The sequence below is a fragment of the Rhamphochromis longiceps genome, linkage group LG7, assembly GCF_057381845.1.
Source record: "Rhamphochromis longiceps isolate RC_006_pf linkage group LG7, R_longiceps_female_GT1.1, whole genome shotgun sequence".
Classification (NCBI taxonomy): Eukaryota; Metazoa; Chordata; class Actinopteri; order Cichliformes; family Cichlidae; genus Rhamphochromis; species Rhamphochromis longiceps.
This window is the reverse complement of record NC_140563.1, coordinates 57696393-57719972: the sequence shown is the minus strand read 5'-3', so window position 1 is coordinate 57719972 and position 23580 is coordinate 57696393. Positions and strand designations below refer to the sequence as shown.

The 23580-nt window shown below is 37.8% G+C and overlaps 2 protein-coding genes across 3 annotated transcripts in view; both read right to left on the bottom strand.

Moving 5' to 3' along the window:
• pi4kaa (phosphatidylinositol 4-kinase, catalytic, alpha a) overlaps positions 1-7894 on the bottom strand; it is a 40949-nt gene extending 33055 nt beyond the window's left edge. For both annotated transcript variants that reach the window (XM_085414549.1, XM_085414550.1), the window contains exons 1-10: positions 7596-7894; positions 3736-3852; positions 3540-3633; positions 3365-3453; positions 3018-3090; positions 2642-2904; positions 2482-2548; positions 2203-2351; positions 2061-2126; positions 1877-1973 (exon numbers count right to left, since the gene is read on the bottom strand). In XM_085414549.1, coding sequence (XP_085270675.1) covers positions 1877-1973; positions 2061-2126; positions 2203-2351; positions 2482-2548; positions 2642-2904; positions 3018-3090; positions 3365-3453; positions 3540-3633; positions 3736-3852; positions 7596-7694 — 1114 coding nt within the window. In that variant the 5' untranslated portion in view covers positions 7695-7894. The remainder of the gene's footprint in view (positions 1-1876; positions 1974-2060; positions 2127-2202; positions 2352-2481; positions 2549-2641; positions 2905-3017; positions 3091-3364; positions 3454-3539; positions 3634-3735; positions 3853-7595) is intronic.
• A 280-nt stretch (positions 7895-8174) lies between these two features.
• slc25a1b (slc25a1 solute carrier family 25 member 1b) lies at positions 8175-20280 on the bottom strand. The gene is made up of 9 exons (XM_085414553.1): positions 19881-20280; positions 16393-16500; positions 13794-13893; positions 13052-13190; positions 11838-11922; positions 11547-11651; positions 11327-11442; positions 11169-11242; positions 8175-9726 (listed from the first exon to the last, which is right to left on the bottom strand). Exons 1-9 carry the CDS (start codon positions 19990-19992, stop codon positions 9612-9614), a joined length of 954 nt encoding a protein of 317 aa, XP_085270679.1. The 5' UTR covers positions 19993-20280; the 3' UTR covers positions 8175-9611.
• Positions 20281-23580: the final 3300 nt, after the last annotated feature.

Sequence of the window (23580 nt, the reverse complement as noted above, 5' to 3'; positions counted from 1 at the left end):
ACTGGCAGGTTCCTCTAACTAGCAGAGCCTCTGATATTTCAGCATTTGTTACTCCAGACCATTTCTTGCAGTACACAGTGATGGCGTTTGGTACGCGAAATGCACCAGCCACTTTCCAACGACTTATGAACTCTGTGTTAACGGACATTAACAATTGTAATGTGTATTTGGATGACATTGTGGTATATTCTTCTTGCTGGACTGATCATGTGAGTACTTTGAGGGATGTTTTTGCTCGTTTAACCCAGGCTTCCCTAACCCTGAACCTGGCAAAGTGTGAATTTGCCAAGGCGGTAGTGACATACCTCCGAAAACAAGTAGGACACGGCCAGGTGCGCCCTGTGAATGCAAAGGTGGAGGCCGTACTGAGCTACCCGGTGCCCACCACAAGACGGGAGCTCAGGCGCTTCTTGGGTCTAGTGGGCTACTACAATGTTTCTGCCGGAATTTTTCGACAGTAGTGGCTCCTCTGACTCATCTGTGCAGTCCAAAGGAACCCTTCGTATGGACTGCTGAGTGCCAACATGCATTTGACTGTGCCAAGTCTCTCCTTTGCAGTGCCCCTGTACTGGCTGCTCTGGACTTCAGCAAGGTCTTCGAGCTAGAAGTGGCACTGGGGCAGGACTGCTACAGGATGGAGTTGATGACATCAGTCACCCGGTTTCCTACTTCTCAGCTAAGTTCAAGCCTCATCAACTCAACTATTCCACCATTGAGAAGGAAACCCTGGCCATGTTGCTTGCTTTGCAGCATTTCAACGTGTACGTGGGGTCAACCACCACTCCTGTTATGGTTTATACTGACCATAACCCTCTGGTATTCCTAAAACACATGTACAATCACAACCAAAGATTGATGAGATGGGCGTTGCTTGCTCAGGAGTACAACATAGACATCCAACATCAGAGAGGTATGGACAATGTGGTGGCTGATGCACTGTCAACACTTCGTTTTTAAGTGGGGCGTAACAAACCACAAGATGATGTGGTGAGTCAATGCAACTTGCATCCACTTTTTCTTCACCAAACATGGAAGGGAGACAAAATACAGATACTAATGTGAAAGAATCGATGGGCATTCTTGAGAGCTTTACAAGGAAGCTAATGTGTAAGTTGTAATAACTGCAGTTCCTCTAGGTTGCACTTAAGGCTGTAGTTTATGAGGCCCACATTGGCCCTATGTACTAAGAGTCTTAAACTGGACCTCTTCACTTTGTGTGTATGATTCAGGCAGCTTTTAGAGTATTTTAATCAAAAACTCCAAATTAGATTGGTAAGTTAGCTTTGTAATACAAATTTCAGAAAAACAAAATCTATATATGCAACTGACCTAATTTTAGCTCAGTTAGCTGTTTATTACTCTGTTATCTGAGGGATCTCAGATCCATCTACTTTTCTGCACATTTTCTGCAATTAATAGGTAGGGTTTTCATGACACTAAAATTTCAAACACTATACTAATAACCAGTAATATACTCAATACCATTTTCAAGATCACAGTAGATTTAAAAAAAAAAAAAAAAAAAAAAACATCACAAAATTAAAAGACAATTTTAAAAATAAAAAGTTAGAATATTACTGGTTCTCATTTTTGCAATCAGTTACAGCACTGTTTATCACCTGTAATTCTGGCACCATATTTTTATTCCTGATCAAAGTGTGCAATTGAGAATGCAGACCACCACTGTTTCTGTAGTTTCTGGTTAACTTTTCTCTTCATCAAATAAGGACTTTACGAGAAACACAGCACTTTTTAGATACAAATAGCAGAATCACCTTGTTAATTTACCACTGCCTGAAGGTGTTGAAAATATTAGTTAGATTTTGTTAAGGGTAAAACTACCTTTAATTAAAGGATCTATTACAGATTTCCTTACCTTTCATATTATAAAGAGTGTCTCTCAGCATTTTAAATATGGCTACATAAAGAGGATCACTGAAGGTTTTGTAGTAGAGATGAAGACCAGGATTCACCTGCAAAGAAAGCAACAGAAATTTACAAATAAAGCGTAACATGAAAAGTAAAGTGAAGAGAAATCTGAGTGGACTTGAGAGGCATACCACTTGAAGTTCTGCCAAGGTGTCATCCAGTGATTTTAAAAACGACTCAGAGACAATCTGTTGAACCTGTTCAAAAGAAGTAATACAATGTTCACCTTGCATGCATGTACAAAACCAAACTCTGAGTGTGGTTACTGCTGACCATGTGAAGGAGTTGTCTGAGCATATCTAGAGGGACGTGAAACTCTCCAGTGCTGCTTCCAGTGAAAAGAGGGGACACAGAGAAGCTGGAGCTTATGGTGGAGAAGTAGTAGTCAGGGTCCACTGCACTGCCATCGGGGAGGTAAGAACCTTAACATAGAGGGAAGAATAAATTATGTACCGTAAAAATGTCTATTCTGTTTGCGGTAAAAAACAAAACAACTTCTGAAAGCATGAAATACTGCACCCAAAAAGAGGTGTCAACCTGATCTGAAATTACCTTCAAAGTACTGTGCAGAGGGATCAGCGGGCGAGTTGGGTGTCAGACCTGCTCTCTCTGGACTGGCCTGAAAACAAAATCAGGATTTCATTTTTTTTTTTTTTTTTTTAAATAAACACATGTTGTTAGTTTTGCCTTCTTGCCCGTTTCATTTTATTACCTGCTGTGACACACTGGACACAGAGGAGCCTTTGCGTTTCAGAGAGTCTCCCTGACAAACTGTGAGCAAGGAGCTTGGTAGGATTGAACGAAAGTCATTGAAGGACCGTCGCCGGACAGTATCGCTATCATCATTTGTGGACAGTAAGGGAACAACTGGTCGAGGAAACAGCTTGGATAGTAACGGCTCGTCAGTGTTGCTGTATCGGCCAAATGCTCTTGCAACACCAAGCAAGGTGGGCACAGTGTACCTACATAGGTATTCTGTACAAGAAAAAGAATAATACAAGAATACGTACAAGAATATTGTGGATGTTATTTAGCACTGGAATGATCTATAGCAGCACTTAACGGAAGAACGAGGTCTCTGTTGGTACCTTTGTCATGAGCTTCTGGATTTTTGCAGATATCTTGCAGGACCTGCATGATGTCCATAACTGCTTCCAGGATCTGATAACATAATCATTTAAATAATATTTATTAATATTTAAACCATTTTGATTTTTACTCTTCTGAAGCAACAAATAACTTCCAGGAATTGCCAGCACACATGTTAACCAATTGGGGAATATTTGTTTTCTTCCCTAGCGACCGGTGGTTGTCAAATGGTTGCTGACCAGGCTCTAGGCCTGTGTGAATGAGAGCTTAATGTATTTAAAAATCTGAGTACACATGAGATAAACAGCATCTATACCCATGTATATATAGAGTCATTACCACACACCTGCCCTCGTAAGGTTTCATCACATTGGGCGACATCTGACAACAATGTCACAAGACAAAAGCTGAAATTCTCTGCCACAGGAAGGGTATCTGCAACAAAAATAAAAAATGACTAAACAGCACCTCTAAAATGAAAAGAAATGACAGGATAAAGTACATGTAAGACTGTTACCCACCCCTTCCTTTGCGTTCCGAGCTTTCTTCAATCCACTGAACTTTAGGGAGTCCTTTAAGCAGCCCAAGAAGGTAGGGAACAATAGCATCTTTGTGCTGAAATACATGTATTCCAGAGTATAAGAAAATGAACATCCTTAAATTAATACAAGCACAAAAGTATGACAATGAGGAGAGGAAACGAGGTACGCTATTTACCTGCAGGTTTGACTCGACTAGAAAAATGCCAACTGCAATCACAGCATCTCTCCTTCTTTCATCTAGCTGGAAGATTCCTCTGAAGTCCACTGGACACATGCATTGTAGCTTCTGAACCTGTGGGAGGACAATGTGGGTGGATGAAGAGGAGTTGTAAACATTTCTCAACTTTAGGAAGCTATTAAATATAACAATATTTTAAATATAGAGAAATTTCTTGCCTACTGCCCATACGGAAAAGAAATAGTAAAAACTTATATGTGATTACTCATGAAAGTGGCCACTTTCATGAGTAAATCATATAAGGCTTACATGATTTACTCATGAAAGTGGCCACTTTGGCATTACTTTCATACATTGTTTTAGTAAGTATCCAAAACATACAAGATTCATTATATAATTTTTCAAGGGATCTTATATCTGTTTTCACACTTATATGCTTTTCATACAAGTTTCACACAAGACAGATACAAACTTTATAAGATTTATATATATCTTTTCCATATGGGTGGGTTTAAAACAGGCACTTTGTTGTCCCATTAATGTTAATGATTTTGACTATCTAAATGGGCCTCAGGATTTGAATCCAATTAAAAGTCCAGTTGAAAACCTGCCTGTGGCATTAATTAGCCCCATGATTGAGAGTTCAGTGAGGGATTAACCACCATTTAAACAGAGAGCAGGGCCACTACTTCCTGTTTGTTTTCCATGAGAGGAGAGAGAGGATATTTTAAATGATTAAAGCCCACAAAGGGGATGTTGTGGAGACTTCACATAAAACATTCCACTAAAAACTATTTGATTTCAAAGCCAAAGACCAAATCAATCATCCAGGTAAGATGACTGATTTGCTTATTAAGACTAAATAATATCTCAATAAGCTTGAGACAAAACACTAATAAATGAAAGAGAGGGAAATGAGTATTCAGCAGGTTATTACAAACTGCTGCTGTCTTTTTGGCTTAGACACCATTGAAATTTTTCATTAAATCTGACTTTTGAAAAATGTCAAAGAAAAGATAAGCAGAAATTAGATTAATAGGACATTTCCATTTTACAAACTGATTCTGAAATTAAACAAAAAAACCACAGGACATTCTAACATCCACTGAAAGTAACTCCGTAACTCAGACAACAAGCAAGAAGTATAATAATAATTTATTATTCATTAATATTTTTAATCTTCAGAAAGAGTTAAAAATCCCCACTCAAAGATGGCTTTTAAGTAGAGTCCCTCCTCTACAGACACGGTCTCCAATACCAGATGTAGTTCTTGGCTAAAATTCAGAACAATGACTAATAAATAAATTTTGTTTATCAGACAACCCCTTAAACATCCTACATCTCTAAAGATAATCAATACGATCACATACAGATTTATAGAGCAGGTTACTGCAGACAGAAAAACAGCAAAATAAAGTCCACAAACTGGCACACACTTCTTAAACAATAACACAATGGGCTGACGGGTCATTATATTACTGCAGCCACGGCTCTTTATCAAGGAGTGTACTTCCTGTTTAGCGTTTCCCCCTTCTGATTCTCAGTAAATGTATTTTCTAATCAGTTCAACCTCTGCATTCTTGTAGAATTTTACAATACACTCAGCTGCTTAATCTCTGAACACATATCCTAACGATTCAACTGAGTAACACTGGCTCATCCAGAAGAGAATTGGCTGTACAATTTAGGTTTCTCAACAACATTCAGTGTCACATTTTCAAGACTGATCCACTGTAATAAAACAATTTCAAATCAGTGTTTGTTAAAATCATGCCATTCAAACAAAACCACTTTTTGCTAGTTGGCATCTGCAGTAGGTTTTGGAACTAGATGGACTCGTGTGAAATTGACAACCTTAAGGTCATAATTTGTTCCCTCTTTGTGTACCTCTTGCCTTGTTCCTCTTAATTTGAGAGAACAGGGAAGTTGCCCCTCTTTCCTGTCATGAACAGATTAACCTGTTTGAGGACCTTGTTACCCATCAACTACACTAAAAATATCACCACAGATGACAGCTTTATCCTACTCCAAAAGGGGACTCAGAATCGAGCTAGTACTCCTATAGTGAAACTCCACCTTACCATATATTCTGCTACCTTCTGCCAGCAATATTAACGCTATATTTGTCAGCTAAAACTTCTGCATGTGACTATGGATTAAAATATTACTTCAGCCCTCATCACTGAAATGTTTGGGAACAGGATCAGAATTTATTGGTCTCACAGTTTCTTTCCCTGACATAAGACCTGGACACATTGAATACATTGAGAAAAACTGAATACACTTGTTGTGTGAGCCATGTTGGATTTGGTAACATTACACAACATTGGACAATGAACTTAAAGTATGCTGACACTGTATTAGAGCAACTGATATGCCCTAGGCATAGCCAAGTCAGAGTGTGTCTTGATTTTTTGTCAACCATTCATTATCACTGTAGTGTACAACAACAAGGAGGTAAATACTACATCATTCATCTAAATCATTCTGTCAAAGTCAAATGCTGGATACATATGCTTTTGTTAACTGACTGTAAGCAGTTAAAGAGTTTAATTTTTTTACACCCTCAGCCTCTGGACGACCACTTTGGGTGATAAGGTCATGATGGCACGATATAAAATACACTATTGGAGCTTATTGGAAAGACTAAAGATGTCATTCTAGGTACAGATGCTGAAAATATGCAATAAAACTCTTTCTGAAAGTGCAATTGAAAAAATAACTCATGACACGTCAACAGTTTTAAGCAGATATGAATACAACTGTCACTATAAATTTTGGCTTTCACAAAACTTTGAAAACCACAAGGCTAAAGCTATGACTACCAATTATGAACTTATTAACCTTTCCCATTAAATACGAGAAAACAAAAAACTGATAATGATTTGAGCTAAAGTACAATTTTGTCTTGGTCTTAGTTTACTTAATTATTTACAATATGCTTACTGTACTAAACACACACAGACACACACACTATACAACAGCAAAAAAGATGTTGCTGACCAACAGTGGCTAATATATAATTTATATCTTGATCTGTGTGTCTATTTTGAAGGTAAAGAGTTTAAAAGCAGTCATTTTTCCATAACTATCGTTGTGTTTTCCTGCCACAAATAAATAAAAATACACGCTACACAAACAAACAAATACATAAATACATTTAAAAACAAATTCATTTTGAAGTCAGCCAAATAAACAGCTCATTGGAACAGCTCCAAAATATTTAGGTGACTGGACAAATCTTGATTACGTCATACATATTTTATTTCTTTATACATCGTATAAATTACAGATAAGTAACGCTTTTTAACATATTTTCATAACACTTGTATTTATCCCGCACCTCTCCTGACAACATTGACTACACATGTTGGTCCATTCAAAGAATGTTCGGACCACAATGATTAAAGATCTGGTGCCACCATATTTGGTAATGACCCTCAAACTAAAAGTTTAGAATACTGTGTAAATGCATAACTGTACATACAGCGGGTGTTCGACTGAATCAGGACACAAAAAGGGTTTGCTTTCCTGTGCCAACATGTACGGATGAAGAGTAAGGATCTAATTGTTCACATGAGGGGAAAAGTTGGTTTTTTTTAAAAGGAAAACTACAGGCTAAAAACAGCTAACGTTAGCCGACATTAGCAAGGTACCAGTGATGCTATGTGGCGCCCCTTAATCCTGAAATAACTCTATAATTTATATATTGACAAAACAGTCATGTTTAGAGTCTATTCTGATTCATAACACAGACCACACTGGTAGAAAAGCGGTCTGTGACGGGCCTTACTGTCAGAGACTATTTAGGCTATTAGCTGGTCACCGGTAGGTCGCTAGTCTAACTGAAGCGTTACCTTGTCTATAGGTGCCTGCCGGTGAGCTGCCAGCGACCTTGCCAAAGACAGGACGGTGTTGAAATAAAATCCTCTGCTTCCGCCTCCATTGAGAGACATGTTAACTACCCTTGGAAGAACTACAAACACACAAGCATCTTCTTTCAAGCGTCTCTCAACGAGTAGCTAGTGAATACCAATGACTGTCATTGGGCTGTACTGACAGCTACGGCAGGCGTAAGGTCCAAGAAGGGCAAATCGACAATATGCCAACAAATAATCCATCCATGGGTTCCGTAGGATTTTGGAGCTTATCTCAGCAGTCACAGGGCAAGTGGCCATAATGTATATAACAATATAACAGCATTTTATCACATTCTGTCAATGATAGCTAATGTCTGTTTGGTGACTGTTAGCAAAGAAGATAACATTTGTGCACAGAAAACCACAAATAACCACCAGTACTACACACAACAGTAAGTAATCACAAAAAATTTATATAGTACAACACAAATAGCACTATTATTATTATTAATCCTACACATTCAAAGAATACAATGCTTATTCTGACAAAAAGTTAGGAGAAATTTGGATGATGGCTTGAAAGAAAAAAGACCATACCAACAGTCTGATCCATGTTTATTTCTGAGCATTGATATTAGAATTAAGAAGATCGAAGGCACAATACCAGCTTTTAACTCCTGGTAGATTTTTCATAGAATATTCACCTGTTAACAAGAAAACTCCAGAAATATTTAAAAATCTGTGACAAAGTGTGATGCTCCTGTAGGGTCTGGTTAAACGGGAGGCTGAAAAAGGCAACATGTGGTAAACATTGTGTCTCCTCCACAAAGAGATAAGATAAGCAAACTAATTTAAAAGGCATTGCATGTAAACAACCAGACTCCGTGTCTAGAACTCTAGTTAATAGCATGGCATTATATTTTCAAGCAGCAGTTGGCACATTGGGTCATCAGTTGATTAAAAAAAAGAAAAGGCAACTAATATTACACAGTTAAGAATAAAAATAAACTGCAATTAAAAGTTAATGAGAAAGGAACGAGATGGAAGGCACTAATAACACCATTTCTCAATGAATGAAAAAAACAACAAAAAACTAACAGTTCGAAGGATAATAGAAGACATGAACTTATTAGACACTGACTGGAACAGAGTAGTATGTGTAAATTATTCTAGTCTTTAGTGACAACATTAAATAATCATTCTTATTCGCAAAACACCACAAAATTCATTATACAGCACGTAGGCACTTTTAGTGACATTAGTAAGTTAACTGATTTAAAACATCTCTGCAACTTAATAGTGAACCCTCTTTACCCACAAACACTTTCTTTATGGAAATGTGCATTTCTAAATAATGTGAACATGTGTATTATCATTTAAAGAAATGCTGCATCTTCCACAACTGGTTACTCTGTAATCTTAGCAAAAAATAATTTTCTGGCACAACTTCACCTGCTTCCAAGGTGCATGGAGAGGATAAAAGAAATCACAAAGCAGATTACTCTGTAATCTTGACTTCGGCCATGCAGTTCTTAATGTACCTGCAGCTTTTGGAGCATTTCACATCCTCAGAATGGTTTCTAACCTCTCTGACAACTTGCATATAAAAGGGGTTTAAATTTTTGATTCAATAAATTTGAGTCAACTCCCCATAATTTTTTAACCTATAGTTTATATATTACATTAGGTAAGTAACTGGTTTGTCTTTGATTCAGTACGTACAAACTTTAGTTCCTTGTTTGTGTTGAGAGCACTCTCAGTTCTCTGATTGAGCAGGGTGAAAAAATGTTCTGTGGAATTTAAAAAAAAAAGAGCATCTGTAAGCAGTGATTCTGCTAGATAATAGTTCCAACTACTGTTTGCTGGGCTATAAATAAATCAAGAACATACCAATCCCTTTCTTTCTTTCTTTCTTTCTGAAAAATCACTTGGAGGTAGATATTTGAACCTAGAAACAGGATTTAAGGAGATTGGCCTGTCATGACAGTCCTGCTTATTTAGCACAACTTGATTTTAGTCCGTCTTCCAAACCAAGTTCAGGAGTTTCACAACTTCCTCGTAGATAATGAAGACTATTGCGACATCCATACACACCCGACCCAGCCGAGGCACAGTACCTTTGTAGAACCTAATGAAGTAACAGACAGTGAATGTTACATTAGGCAACCATGATATCAGAGTTTCACAATACTACAGGGTCAATAAAAAATAATTTTAAAAAGTTAGTGGCAATAACTCTGTAAGCCAAATTTAGTCATTTCTGACCAAAAATATCTATATGAAGCCGTAGATCATAGGTGACAGAGCCTATAAGTATAAATTCAGCTTAACTAAAGTTTTAAATATTTAAATGTATAATATGTTGCTACTCTGCAGTAAATTATTTTTATTTTTGTGCTTTGTATATTCATTTATTCATTCCCTAGTTTTTGTTATATTTATGAAATTACAGAACTGTAATGAAGTAATGACAATGTAAGGCACTTGCAATTATACAGTGCTTTTCTAGTCCTACTAACCACTCAAAGCACGTCAGACTATAAGTCACATTTAACCATACAACAGTTTATTCAATATACTTTGCACACTTCATCTACCTCACACCCAATGTCCAGCCACAAGTTGACCTAACATGGGCGCTGTTAAACTGTGGGAGGAAGCCAGAGCTATATTTTTATTATTATTATTATAGTTGTTTTTTTTTTTTTGTTTGTTTTTTTACACCTGATGATGTGACCCTAAATGAATTAGTCTCTCCTGGGGATCTTTTGCTTGTTAGACAAATGTGTAAACTGCTACATTATTGAGCCACTACGGGGAAGGCCGGAGTACAGAGGAGAAACCCCCGCAGGCACAACAGAGTGAACATGCAGACTCGACCCAGAAAGAGCCCAACCAGTGTTTGAACCGGTCCCGTGACGTTACAGTGCTAACAACTCCACTACTGTGCTGCTGTGGAGGATAAAATATCAATTAGCAGCTGTAGACCTAGTCTGAAACAGAGCACCTATAAAGCTATACAGACGAGCCATACAAAGTTTCCCTGTGAGTCAAACTAAAGCAACTTTGACATTAACGATAACACAACACCTTGAAAAAAATGGTCAAAATGAAGATAAACAGATGAGTTTTCAGTTTGTGTTCCTCTGGTTATCCAAATCTTACATCATTTTGATTCTGAATTGTCTGCAGATGTGTTCTGAGTTTAAATACACCTTTGTTTTTATCATTCCTACAATGAACAGGCTTAATCTCAGTCTATAGTATAAAGTGGGTTAATGGATAGATGGATAAGTCACCACACACATAGGATTCCCTTCCTGAAACATCCTCCAAAGGATGTATGTGTCCTACCAGGCTTGAACCAGGTATGTTAGGCAGATGTGTAAACCACTACACTATGCAGTCACTAACTAAATTACATGATGTTCTCACCAATATAAATGTGGTAACTGACAGTTTAACAGTTCAAACAAGGCCAGATCCAACAGTGAGAATAAATAGATATATATTTAAAACCTTTAAATCATTTTTCCCCAGATACTATATCAACCAGGCACATGAACTTACGCCAGTGGTCCCTCATGCTTCAGGATCTTGACCGCACAGTCTACTGTGCTTTTGTACTTGTGCGCTTCAAGGCCCTGTTGGAAAATATGCATATATACATGTTAGTTGGAAAGCTAAGGGATAAACTAGGAAAACTGGAAATATGTTAAGGTACTAACCTGCATTCTGGTCTTAATGACATCCAGGGGAGTGTTTCCGAAGACACTGGCAGCCCCGGCAATAGCTCCAAACAGTCCAGTTATCAAAGGGTTAATGGCTTTGTTGGGGTCATCACCTAGGCGTCAGAAAAAAAAAAAAGAAACAAAAAGAGTTTTTTGTTTTTTTTTTTACTGCATTTTTATTTGCATCAAGTGGTTGCAAATGTATTGACTCCCTTACCTTTGTACCAGTTTCTTAGTGAAGTCATGACATAGAAGCGGATGGCCTGGTTTGAGCCTTGTTTTAGGACAGTGGCTGTTAACCCTTGATAAGTCCCCTTTAGTCCTAAAAGTGCAACAGTAAAATAATCACTTTTTCATGACAACCTTCATTACAGCTTTCATATTTATCACCTAAAATGAATTCATGAACTTCTCAGAAGTCATAAGGAGGATAATTATCTAAATAACACATGTGTATAAATGGTAGGAACAACAGGTGGCAGTATAATGCAACTGAAGCCCTTCTTACCTTGGGATCTAATAATCTCCCTCACCCCATGGAAAAATCCCCTGTACTTTGGATTTGCTGATGTCTGATCATGGATGAATTTGACCTGCAAGGACAAAGCTGAACTGTTAAATGACTGCAGTATCCCATAACTTTAATTTTCCAATTGTGTTCGCACCAGGGATATTAGTTTTGTGTTTTTATTGTGTTTATATTTTCTATTTTGATGCCTGAAGTTTTTAACCGTATAAAAGGTTTATGTTTGATTCCGTTTTAGTTTATTAGTTTCCATTTTAGTATATGAATTAGATGTTAGATTGACTAGAAGTGCTATAATACAACAATACATGCACATCTTACTTCACCCTGACTCATTCTTACTGTATTTCGTTGTGCTGTACTTCAGATCAATATAAATGAGAACCATGAAAAAAAATAATTGTGTCATTCCAAAGATTTAACATATAACCTATAAAATCAAATTTATTGCATTTTATGTTTACTCTCTGGGGAGATGATTCAGTGTGAAAGCTTTCATTCTACCTGTTAATGCTTTCAGTGGAATCTTAACCAGAGGAAAATGATCCAATTTAGAGTTCAGCTGTGGGTTCGACAGCCTGTTTACTGAAAATTTAATACATGTAGCAAGTTATGGTACGAAATGGAAAATGCACCTATAATTAACATTACCATTATGCACCACTGTCAGTTTTGTCGATGTTCTTTGTGAATGCATCACTCTGATCCCTTGGTCAAGTGTATTTATTCCTAATAGAGCTAATTAAGGGAGCACTGAAGCACTTTTTCTCAGCATTTAGAGAAATCAGCTAGCCTTTCTTGTGGCTGCCACACAGGTATTTCTGGGTCATTTCACTTAGTTTGGAACCTGTCTAAAGAAACTTTATCAAGGTTAGGCTGACAAATGTACCTACCCAGGCAAAGGCTAAAACTAACAACATTTCCTCTATATTGTTATTTTATGTTACTGTAATACCATGCCAAGATTCATATACCACACAAGTAAGTTTACTTACTCCACTAAAAGCTACATTTGGCTCCTTCCTTATTCACAAGGGACTGCACCAATGGGTTGTTCCATTTATTTGATTTGATTTGATAGAAACACCAGATATCCTTCCTGATGTAAGCCCAGAGAGATTTGTATCTCCACCACACGTAATAAAAAATATTTGAATTGAAACACACAACATGATGTGTTCAACTTATTTTTTTACCTTAATTGTTTCCATAGGACAGACTACAACCACAGCCTCTGCCACTCCAGCTCCAAGGCCACAGAAAAATCCTTGCTTGCTGTCTAGTTTGCCACTCTCATCACGCATCTTATTACCGAGGAACTCAAACATCCCAAATCTGTAGAAGTGAGAGAATTTTTTTAAACAAACTCAGAGATACATTTCATCTCACTTAGAAGCCATTAATAGTAACAACTTTCGGGCTTTCCTATTGTGAATTGCACTAACTAATGAATTAACATTTGGCCTTTCTTACTACAACCATGGCCTGTACTAGGAAACTCCTGAAGAAGCTTGAGGAGAATATAGATTAGGTCTGGATGAGAAAAAATCCTGGCAAATCATCAATTATTATTCACAAGTGACAATCAAAACTAAGAACAAATAAAAAAATAAGCAATTACCTTTATTTACTCATATGGCTATAAATTTTAAATCAACTGATCAAATATTCAGTTAATCATAAAGCAAATACAAATCAATGACAAATCTTTTGATAATATCGTGTGATAGCTACAGTTTGCTTCAAAATTAGAAACATTTTTATTTTGAGTTTTGATGGCATGATGTTATTCCTACACTGTAAAACAAAGTGAAAAACCCTGAAAAAAATCCTGAAGTTAAGTTGGAAAAAAGTTGCTGTAAAGTTAATAGATGACTGTGCACATTCCAAAACGTGTTTAGTGTGCTCATTTGCTTTTTGTTTGTGGCGCTGCAGTACCTGACAGCTGCTTTAGGTATAGAGCCATAGACCAGCGAGCTTAGACCTCTATAAAGACCCCTCACACCATGACCTTTCACTGTCTGCTTCACACAGTCAACTGCAGAGGGAAGGAAACAGGATAAATGACAAGAGAAAAAGCAAAAGGAAGCAGCTTTTAAAAAGAAATTTACTTTGATCCACTGGTATCAAAGATCAGTTGTGCATATGCACAGTTATTTAAAAAAAAAAACAAAAAAAAACAAAACAAAAAAACCTCTAATAAACTGTTAACAGATAAGACTGAATTTGATGGAAACAACAAACAGTCCTTTGTACCGAGGTTTGTACTGTGTACTCAGTTTCAGTACGCAAGCACGATTTGTGCCAAAGTTCATGAGCAAAGATCAATTTACTACACAAACACTATTTGCTAATGTCTGCGCACTCACAATGCTTGTTATTCCAGGTGTGTAAGTCAGGAGAGCTGTGCAAACAGCCCAAAAGATTGCGACAACTTCAAATCAACATAAATGATTAAACAATTAATGATTAACACCCAGTACAGCTGATCCTTAACCGTTTCAAGTAGCCATTAAACAAATACGTTTTTACATCATTGGAAATTCTGCATTGAGCCGAGTCGCGGTATCTTCATGCAAACAACTTTAAATGTGTTTATTACAGTGTTGGTGTTATTTGCTTGTTCTGGTTTTTCATTTTCAAACGCATTTTCTGTATTGTCTACTGTATGTCTCGAGCAATAATTTAAAGATGATGTTTTGTTGTGTTTTTTCTCACCCATCTGAGCCATTATAAGGCCCAGTCCAGAATGCCCATTATCATTGTTTTGTCAATGAGTTGAACTTTTATCTATTATTATGCCATGTTTAACATCCTTTTCAGCTATTTAGATCAGCATGTGCAGCTTTGATTCTCCCCCAGATCCAACAGGAGTCAACTGCCATAAGTACAAAGCCTGATTACTAAGGGATCAACTGTCTTGTGAAACTGGCAGAGCAAAGTTCAAAGGACAGAAATGGTAACTTGGCCCACCTCCTCCACGTTGTCTGCTTGTAAGGGTCGCCCACAGTCATTCAGATCTAGATTAGCCACCTAACGTCAATACCTGCGTATACATAGGTCCTTACCTGACCTGAGAATTGCAATTTTGGATTTTAATAAGTAAAGAAATCCTGAAAGTATTATTCATTCAGATTTTTTCCTTCAACAGTATCTATGATTTCTGTTTAAATAATTAATCTTTGAGATAGATTGAGAGATTCAGAAAGATTTCTATGGTAGTTAGATAAGAAGACTGATACCAGTTTTATCTCTGTGAAGTTACAGATACTCTGCTAAACTGATATCCATGTTACCGATGCTCTGAAGCCACTATAACAACACATAAGTTCTATTAAAAATGTTAACTCTACATCAGCACTGTACTTTATGTAATATAAATGTAATATAAAGTACTGAAGCATCATAAGTAGGGGTGCAACGACACTCGTATTGATAACCGTTCGATACAGTGCTTTCGGTTCGGTACGCATATGTATCGAACAATACAAAATTTTTAATTTATTTTATCAACTTTTCTTCTGACGATGCTGTCTGTGTTGAGCGCTCAGTGGATCTGCGCTCGACAGTGCAGCCTAGGCGGAGTAGTCGAACGCAGATTCACTGAGCGCAGGGGAAGCTAGCGAGACAGAAGCTCTCCTTGCAACATGGCAAATTGAGCCTCCCCCACCCTCATTCAGATCTGGCGTTTGGAACTATTTTGGTTTTCATGTGACGTATGACCCTGAAGGTAAGCGCGTCATGGACTAAAGTAAAACAGTATGTTGGATGTGCCACGCAATGCTCAATTACATGGGTGGGAACTAGTGTGTTAGCGCAGTTAGCTCGTTAACGTGTTGGCCGTCTAGCCCCACACACGGGGCGATCGGCGGTAGCTCGTTAACGGAGATTTGCAGTGTTGTGGCGTTAACATAATTTCAACGAGATTAATGCTGACAGCACTAGTGGGAACACAACGAATATGACTGCACATTTACTCCGACAGCATCCTAGTGCAAAGACAAGTGGAAGCAGACAAAAACAACAAGCACGCATGCTACAAACTTTACCCGAGTCATTTAGACAGCCGTTAGCACATGATTCTCCTTATGGGGACCTGATATGTTTAATATGCTGCTGAGAATATAGCCCAGAAGAAGCGTATAGTATAGCTTTTATTTTGGAAAGAGCCATTTCTCTGTAATAAACTCTCTTTTCCAAAGATGAGTGATTCCTCAATCAGATATTTTTATTTTTTTATTACTTTTTTGTTTCAGCAACATTAAATTTAAAAACTGTACTTTTGAGTTAAAATTAATATTTATAATTTTAATAAATGACAAATTAAAAAGGCATGAACATTTTTTTTGTATCGAAAAAATATCGAACTGTGACACCAAAGAATCAAACCGAACCGAACCGTGAATTTTGTGTATCGTTGCACCCCTAATTATAAGGTATGTTAAATGTGTTTGTTTGTTTTTTTTAATTGTGATATCATCAAAAGTGCTAGAACTAAATAAAAAAAAGAAAAAGACAACATTAAACAAGGACTCACCAATGCCTTTGTATTTAGGAGGATTGGCCTTTTCATCTAGCTGCAGTTGTGTTTTAACATATTCTGTTGGGAAGGTGATGCAGATCTCTATGCCTCCTGCAATCCCACCTAAAGAACGGGCAAGGAGGAGGGGGGAAAAGAAAATGCTGGTTTCAAAAGAGTCAAAACGAGCCATTTAAAAGACTAAAAGATTTATTTTTGCAGCTCACACAAAATAAAATGCAATAAATTTAAAAAACAAAATCAATTAAATAAAATACACACAAGATGCAAGCCATGTGACCATTTAAAATAAGCTCAAAGGAATACAGATAAAAACCTTGGTGTGGTTAGGTGTGAAGGATATCTGATACGGCTTGTAGAATAAAAGCAAGTGTGAAAAGAAAAGTCGCTTTTCAAAAATGTTAGTGAGGTGCACATTAGCATTCACCACATCTACACTGCACTGTTTCACGGATGCCTGCTATACAGTTATTCATGTACAAGTGCAGACTAGCTCCACCTTAAAAGCCTGGTTGCTACAGATCTGCAGTTGAACAGCTAACAAGCATCCTGCAGCTGATTGGCTCAGCTGTTTTTTCAGTTGTTTTCTGACTACAGATACTCCCCTTGGCCCATCTCCAACTCAAGGGGGTGTGTACTCTCCATACACATTAATGTGCAGCAGGATGGATTCAGCAAGGTGACAGCGGACCAGTTCCTTGACTACCCAGAAGGGACAAGTTTAAATTACAAGTAGTAAACTGTCAAAGCATTAAGAACTGTAAAAAGTGGGGTAAAAAGGGGAAAAGCTAGACAAAATATAGGTTGTTTTGGCCAGTGTGCTTCTGGGTTCAATGTGTTGAGAGTATCTGGCAATAATGGGGAAAACTAAGAACTCAGTGGATGAAAATAAAGGCTTTAATGTGCTTTTTCACTCATGTTTACTTTTGGATTCATTCACAAGTTCAGTTCTGTGTTGTTGTGTAACATGCATTCTTTCAAACAAATGTCATGCAGAAAAATCCAACACAACAATGATTCTAGCTCACACGCAAACAAGCAAGTGGGGCTGTTTGTGAAAAAAAAAACAAAAACCCTTAATTACAGTCTGACTAACCACTGTCTTCACAACAACATCAAACATGGTAGCATTTTGGCTACCAGCCCATTACATAAACGGTGCCATTTATGACACACCCAGGCATAATTCTGTCTAAATAGAAAAAAACAAAACAAAACAAAAAAAAACAGTCTGCATCAAGACGCAGCTGAGTAGTACCTGCAGCTCGTTCCCCATATTGAAGCTGGAAAAAGATACAGAACTGGTTTATTAAGTCCAGCATGTACAGACATGCCGAGCAGGAATTCTGAAACTACTTTTTCCTTTTTAAAATTACTTGCAACAATAACAAAAATTATTTCTATAAAGAGAAGGCACGTGGTTCCTTAGGAAACATTAGAACAGCAATATTTAGTAGTATCTTTTGGAAATGTTACAGTAGGAAGGAATGTAAAACAGACCCAAGATATTACTGGTGTAAAAGGTTATTAACATGACCTGTACTTTTTCAGAAAAAAAAAAAAATCATACATAAGTATTTAATTTACATTTACTTTTTTTTTTTTTTTTTTTATTTCATACTAGCAGGATAAGAGCGCATATTGTGCCAGTAAGCTTATGAGGTAATAGCAACATATAGTAATTCTAATATCTTTGAACAAGCCAGGCTAATTGCTTCATCTTAATGCTGTGTTAACCAGTGAGTGACATAAAAGTGGCCATGTACATCTTTTACATAGTCTGTGACATCACATGGTGTGTGGATAATCTCCCATTCACACTTGCCAAACACTATCCAAGTGAATAAGAACTTCAACTTTCACATGAAAGCTATATGAAAGCTGTATGTTTGGAAAAATGCAGTGAGTCAAACTGTCAAACTACACCTTAAAAAAAAAAAGAAAAGAAAAAAAAGTAGAAGATGGCATTTCAGTGCCAACAGAAAAATGGGATTTCTTGGCAAAAATGCCTCAACAATAGCTCCATCTATGTACATCACATATATACTGGGTTATTAATAGTGTGTTTTACAGTACTTTTGATACAGCCAGATTATTCCCATTATACACAAAGTTGGATATATAAAGTCCTCTTCTAGTGTGCTTCTAGTCAACAAGTGGTCATTTCTGCCAGGATTCAATGAGAGAGAGCAGGAGAACCATATTTGTGGCTGGCATGTTGGAGAATGCATGCAAAGGGTGAGAGAGCAATGTGCTTTGTCACTGTGGCTCATTATAGGGAACATGGAGAGCTGGGCCTTTGAGGACACCATACACAGCCAGCACATCAGCAGAAAACACCCACTGAACTGCTGACTGTGACACAGAGAAAAATCACACGGACATGTGCGGCTTTATCTTTGAACTTTTATAACAAGTTTCACAAAAATGGATTAAAGCTGGACCTAAAAGCAAAGTTCAACAGAAAGCTCCACTTGACATTTATAATCTAGGACCAAGCTTAATTGATATCTGGCATACAACCAGATCCTAATGTTAAAAAATAAGCTTAGTAAAACTGGAGCATGTGTGTGCATGCTAACAATGTTGCAATGTTGACTGTCCTCTAGTTAGTACACACTGAGCTGTGCAAAATATGTGTATGTCACTGACTGACCCGTGAAACCTGCAGGACACCAGAGTTCATTTCACTCAGCTGTCTGAATGCTAGAGTCTACAAGTCCCAGATCATACCAGCTCCTCTGGCCCCAAGCTGAGGAGCAGGGTTTGTCACAGCAGGTGCTCTGTGCAGGCAGGTAAGTGTTTTGTACCACAGCAGACTCACATGGACCTTCTGTTCATGTCTTAGAGGCCATAATTATTCCTCTGTTTAGAAATACTTTAAATTTTGTTCTTACCACATCAGAGTTTGCTTGCTGTAATTATTGCTCCTATTCAGACTGAATCCTGGTTTAATGTTGAACTCTGACATTATTTTTTAAGACACTTGAAAACTTCAGATATGTTTATCTACCCGCTATTTCCTGATTATGGTGTTCACAGATAAGCCTGCTGCAGTCGACTATAAAGGGTGGACTGCTAACTTCTCAAAATAACCATGCTGTACTTGTACAACAGTATAATACTTAGCAAAATAGTAAGACGTGTGCAAAACCCCCTTTCCTGGATCCTGGGTCATAAAGAGGCAGACTTATTTTAAGTTTATCATTTACCAAATTGCTAAATGTTTTGGCTGAACAGACCAAATCTACCAAATGTCAGGTTTTCTACAACAAAAAGAGAAACAAGCAAACACTTTAGCCTGAAAAGATAAAAAGAAGATAATAATAGTGATAACACAGAGGCTGAGCAGCAGATGTTTGCCGGAGACACTAGGAAGTGATTACTGCTATGCTCTGATCCCACCTGCAATTAAAGGCTCACTGTTGAAACTTCGAAACAAGTTGCAGGGCGGCCTCTGCTCAGTCCCACATCAACTTTCTTACCTGCTAAAATGGCCTTGCCGGGATGGGTAAGTTTGGCTTTCCCCGCGGGAGCTGCAGCAGCCAAACACTGGGGTCTGTGAAACGGGCTGACAAATGTGTTTTGTCCAGACATGACTGCGGTACCCCGGCCTAACTTTCTTTTTGAAGTCAATCCGGACCTCCTCTATCGCCGCAAACTCAGCCAGCTGTGAGTCCTGGTGCAGTCTGGGTGTTCAGTGCAGCGGCGGCGGAAAAATAAAAAGGCGAGCAGGCGGTGCTGAACATTGGACTTTTGATGCTGGCTAAGAGTGCGTGTCTGTGTACTTTTGACAGGGAACTTCCCTCCGTGCCATACAGAGGTTGGCAGCATCGACTCAGTATTTATTCAGGGCGAGGCAGGACGTGTCACTTTCCCCCCCAATACCGCACAACGCCATGTTTGTCACAAACATTTAAGGAGGACCGGCCTCATTAAGCGACATACTTGACACGCCTTTAGAGGGCGCCGTTTCTCTTCTTTTCATTCTTCTGTGCGGCGATTAACCTCGTATAATTGGACTTATTTCCGCCACCTGCTGGGCTGGAGTGAGTGTACAGTACAGGACTTTATTCTGCAATATTGCAAAAACAGAGTTTGTACAAGTTCTAATGAACTTTAAAGTCAATATTTCATATGACTACCTTTATTCTTAACACGGACTGAACTTTCTTATTCCTTGTTTCCCTTCGTCAAGACAGTCACCTTGCCACTGAGACCATTTCTGATGAGGAGTCAGTAACAGCATATGGATAAACTATAGGGTTAGATTCACCTCTTAGTTCCTGTGCAAATCTTTTTCCTTTTTCAGATTACTTTGAAAATCTGCTGTTGATTTTTTTTAATGGTCCTAAGTGACTTAACAAACAAACAAACAAAACATGTGTCTGAAAACTGTAAGGTACAAGGACTTGACTGAAAATGACAAGCAGCCAGTGTCCAGTGAAACACTCTAAATGATGGAAAACTATTTCACAGGACCACTTTAAAAATTACAATAAGGTAACTTCTTGGAAGTAAAATATGATGAACTGTGCAGTGGCTCAAGACCTCCGCACAGAGCTCTAGCTTAACCATTAATTTTCCTATAGCTTATCTAACATCACATTAACTGAAGTTGGATGAAGTTAAACTTTGATTTGTATTAATGTTTAACCCTGTACCCATTTCTTCAAGAGGCTTTGCCTTTTCCCAGATGCCATTTGGGGACAGAGAGAGATTGAAGTCCTCCCAGCTTCTCATCACATCTGAGGGTAAAAGGTCTTTAACATCCAGCCTTATATGTTAAAAGTGATGCAGAGTGCTGCAACAGACTTTTTTTCTATATGTGCTTTTGAAAAATATAGTAAATCATCCTTATTCTTAATCAAAGATATAATAAAAGCATAAGTCTGATTAATGTGCTGCATGAGAAATGCAGTTTGAGTAATTAAAACTGTTCTAATGTCTGGATTATGTAGACATGATCCAGTTTGGACCTTGGAAAATAATGGTTCTAATGACAGGCCTCTGTCACACTGAGAGTCTGACTTTGGAGTGAGTGGGTGAGGGAGGGAGGGAGGGAGCAAAGCTGAAGAGCCACGGATCTAAAAGAATATCTGATTTTAACATGACTGATTTGATAAAAGAAATTGTACTGAGTATAGTGTGATCAATAAACACTGAGTTTGAAGTGAGAGAAAGTATTCCTTTGTATTTGAATTAAAAAGGGATTTACTAAAATGGATGTACATATGAGAATAAGCTAATTGAAATAAAATTGCATAAACTGAATGAAACATGAACTGAATTGTATTTATATTTGATTGAATGTTCATATGTAATAGAATTTTCAACACAAAGAATAACACAGCAAAGAAGAAAATGTAATTAAGTGATTTTAAAGTTTAAACTTTGCTTTAAATCATGCATGTGGAAAAGTCAGAGAGAGGATGATAAGGTGTGACTGGACACCGGGTGATTAGTAGTCAACAACAGTCTATGGATGTCAGAGTGGGTGAGGCCAGATGTCATCTCAGAAAATGTAATGTCCAGAAAGAGAAGGGATGACTGGGTATAAAAATCTTGTGCAGATGAGATAAAGATTTCTGCCCTTTGTAAGATGTTCACGGCCGAAAAGTGCTGCAGAGATGCCAGAGGATTTAACAGCTGCCCAAACTATTAACCTGCAAATCGGTCTTGTATTTTTTGCCTTTTCCTCTGCTCATTTTTGCCGTGTTATATTATAGAATCAAGAGGACTTCACAGAGCACAGAGATAAGCACAACTTCAGATCTGGATGTGCCTGTTCTCTCCAACTTTTCTCCTCACAAAGATCAGACAAAAGTTAGCATTAGCTCAGAGTAGGTTCATTAGATAAGTATAATTCAGATGATTTGATTCCCCCTTTGCTTTGTTCTTGCTAAATTGTTCTAATAAAAAAAAATCTAAGGAGTGGACATTCCCTTTTTAACCCTTTGTGAAACAGTAAAGGTTAAAACCTGAGTATTAATCTGCATTAGTATAAATAACTCGTACAGGTTACTCCAGCCCTTTAAAAGTAACTGACCCTTGGGGCTTAGTTTTCCAACCTGTTATATTTAACACAGTTTGTTACCAAGTGCACTAATCTACAGGGCAGTTGTCGGAATTGGTGTGGCTGGTAAGATACTGACCGGGCATGTAAAACTACTCAGAGTCTGGTTTTTATCTGTGGAGGCAGGGTAGACACATGGATGACTTTTGAGGCAATTAGAACTGGGCGAGTCCCCTCAACCATCTGCCCCATTTAAGCTCTGTATTGCCGACTGGGTAATACTCATAGGATCAGAGATTAGGATTAGTTAGAGAGCGGATCCAGACTTCCTGTATTGGAGTGCTGGTCCCAGAAATAGACAAATGTTCTTTTGAGTGTTTAAATAAAAGTTGCATTGACTCACTATACCAGTAGAATGGGTCATCTATCAAACTGAAGGTTGATGGATCAGTTCCCCGGCTACTCCAGTCTATATGTCGAAGTGTCCTTAAGGAAACCACTAAATCCCAAGTTGCCATCTATCGGAATGTGCATGAAGATTAGACAAAGTGCTTAGGTATAGAGAAAAATCCTTGAATGAATGTCTGATGTCTGCTTGGGTGACTGAGGCTTATAGGAAAATGTGCTTTGAGTGCTCAGTTTAAGCACAAGGGTTCTATAGAAATAGCATTTAAAATCCATTAAAAAGTGGTATTACATGAGTTCAATTTCAACTGGCATTTCTTCAACACCAAAACTCACAGTGGTTCTTTCCTCACAATCTCTTTACAAGCTGATATATCAGACTAATTCAGTTTTATTTCAGATAACAGCACATAAAAGTAAATGACCAGAATATATGTCCAAAAGCACAAAAACTGTATGACGACTGATGTTTCCACATTCATTGTCTTCCATACTTAGCAACAGGATGTTGAAGATGGAGCTGCCAGTCAGGAAGAAATGATCAGTCATTCCTCCACTCTTATACCTCACCCTATATTCCCTCCTATTTTTTAACTTTGTGTTCACCACAGCTATTTTCATCCTTTTTCCAAAATCCACTACCATCTGTCCTGCATTTCTCTCTTTAACACCACCCCTACCCAACCCATCCTCATCACATGTCTTCCGTTCACATACATTTCCATTCCATCCAAGTCTGTTCACCAACCTATCTATCCTTGGGA

Bases quoted from the DNA above. Each gene is read 5' to 3' on its own strand.
- slc25a1b (XM_085414553.1), bottom strand. From the start codon at position 19,992: ATGTCTGGACAAAACACATTTGTCAGCCCGTTTCACAGACCCCAGTGT. The intron at 11,923-13,051 runs GTAAAAAAATAA...TTGTCCTTGCAG, and splicing joins GTCCTATGGAAACAATTAAG to GTCAAATTCATCCATGATCA. The intron at 11,443-11,546 runs GTAAGGGAGTCA...TCTGACGCCTAG, and splicing joins ACTAAGAAACTGGTACAAAG to GTGATGACCCCAACAAAGCC.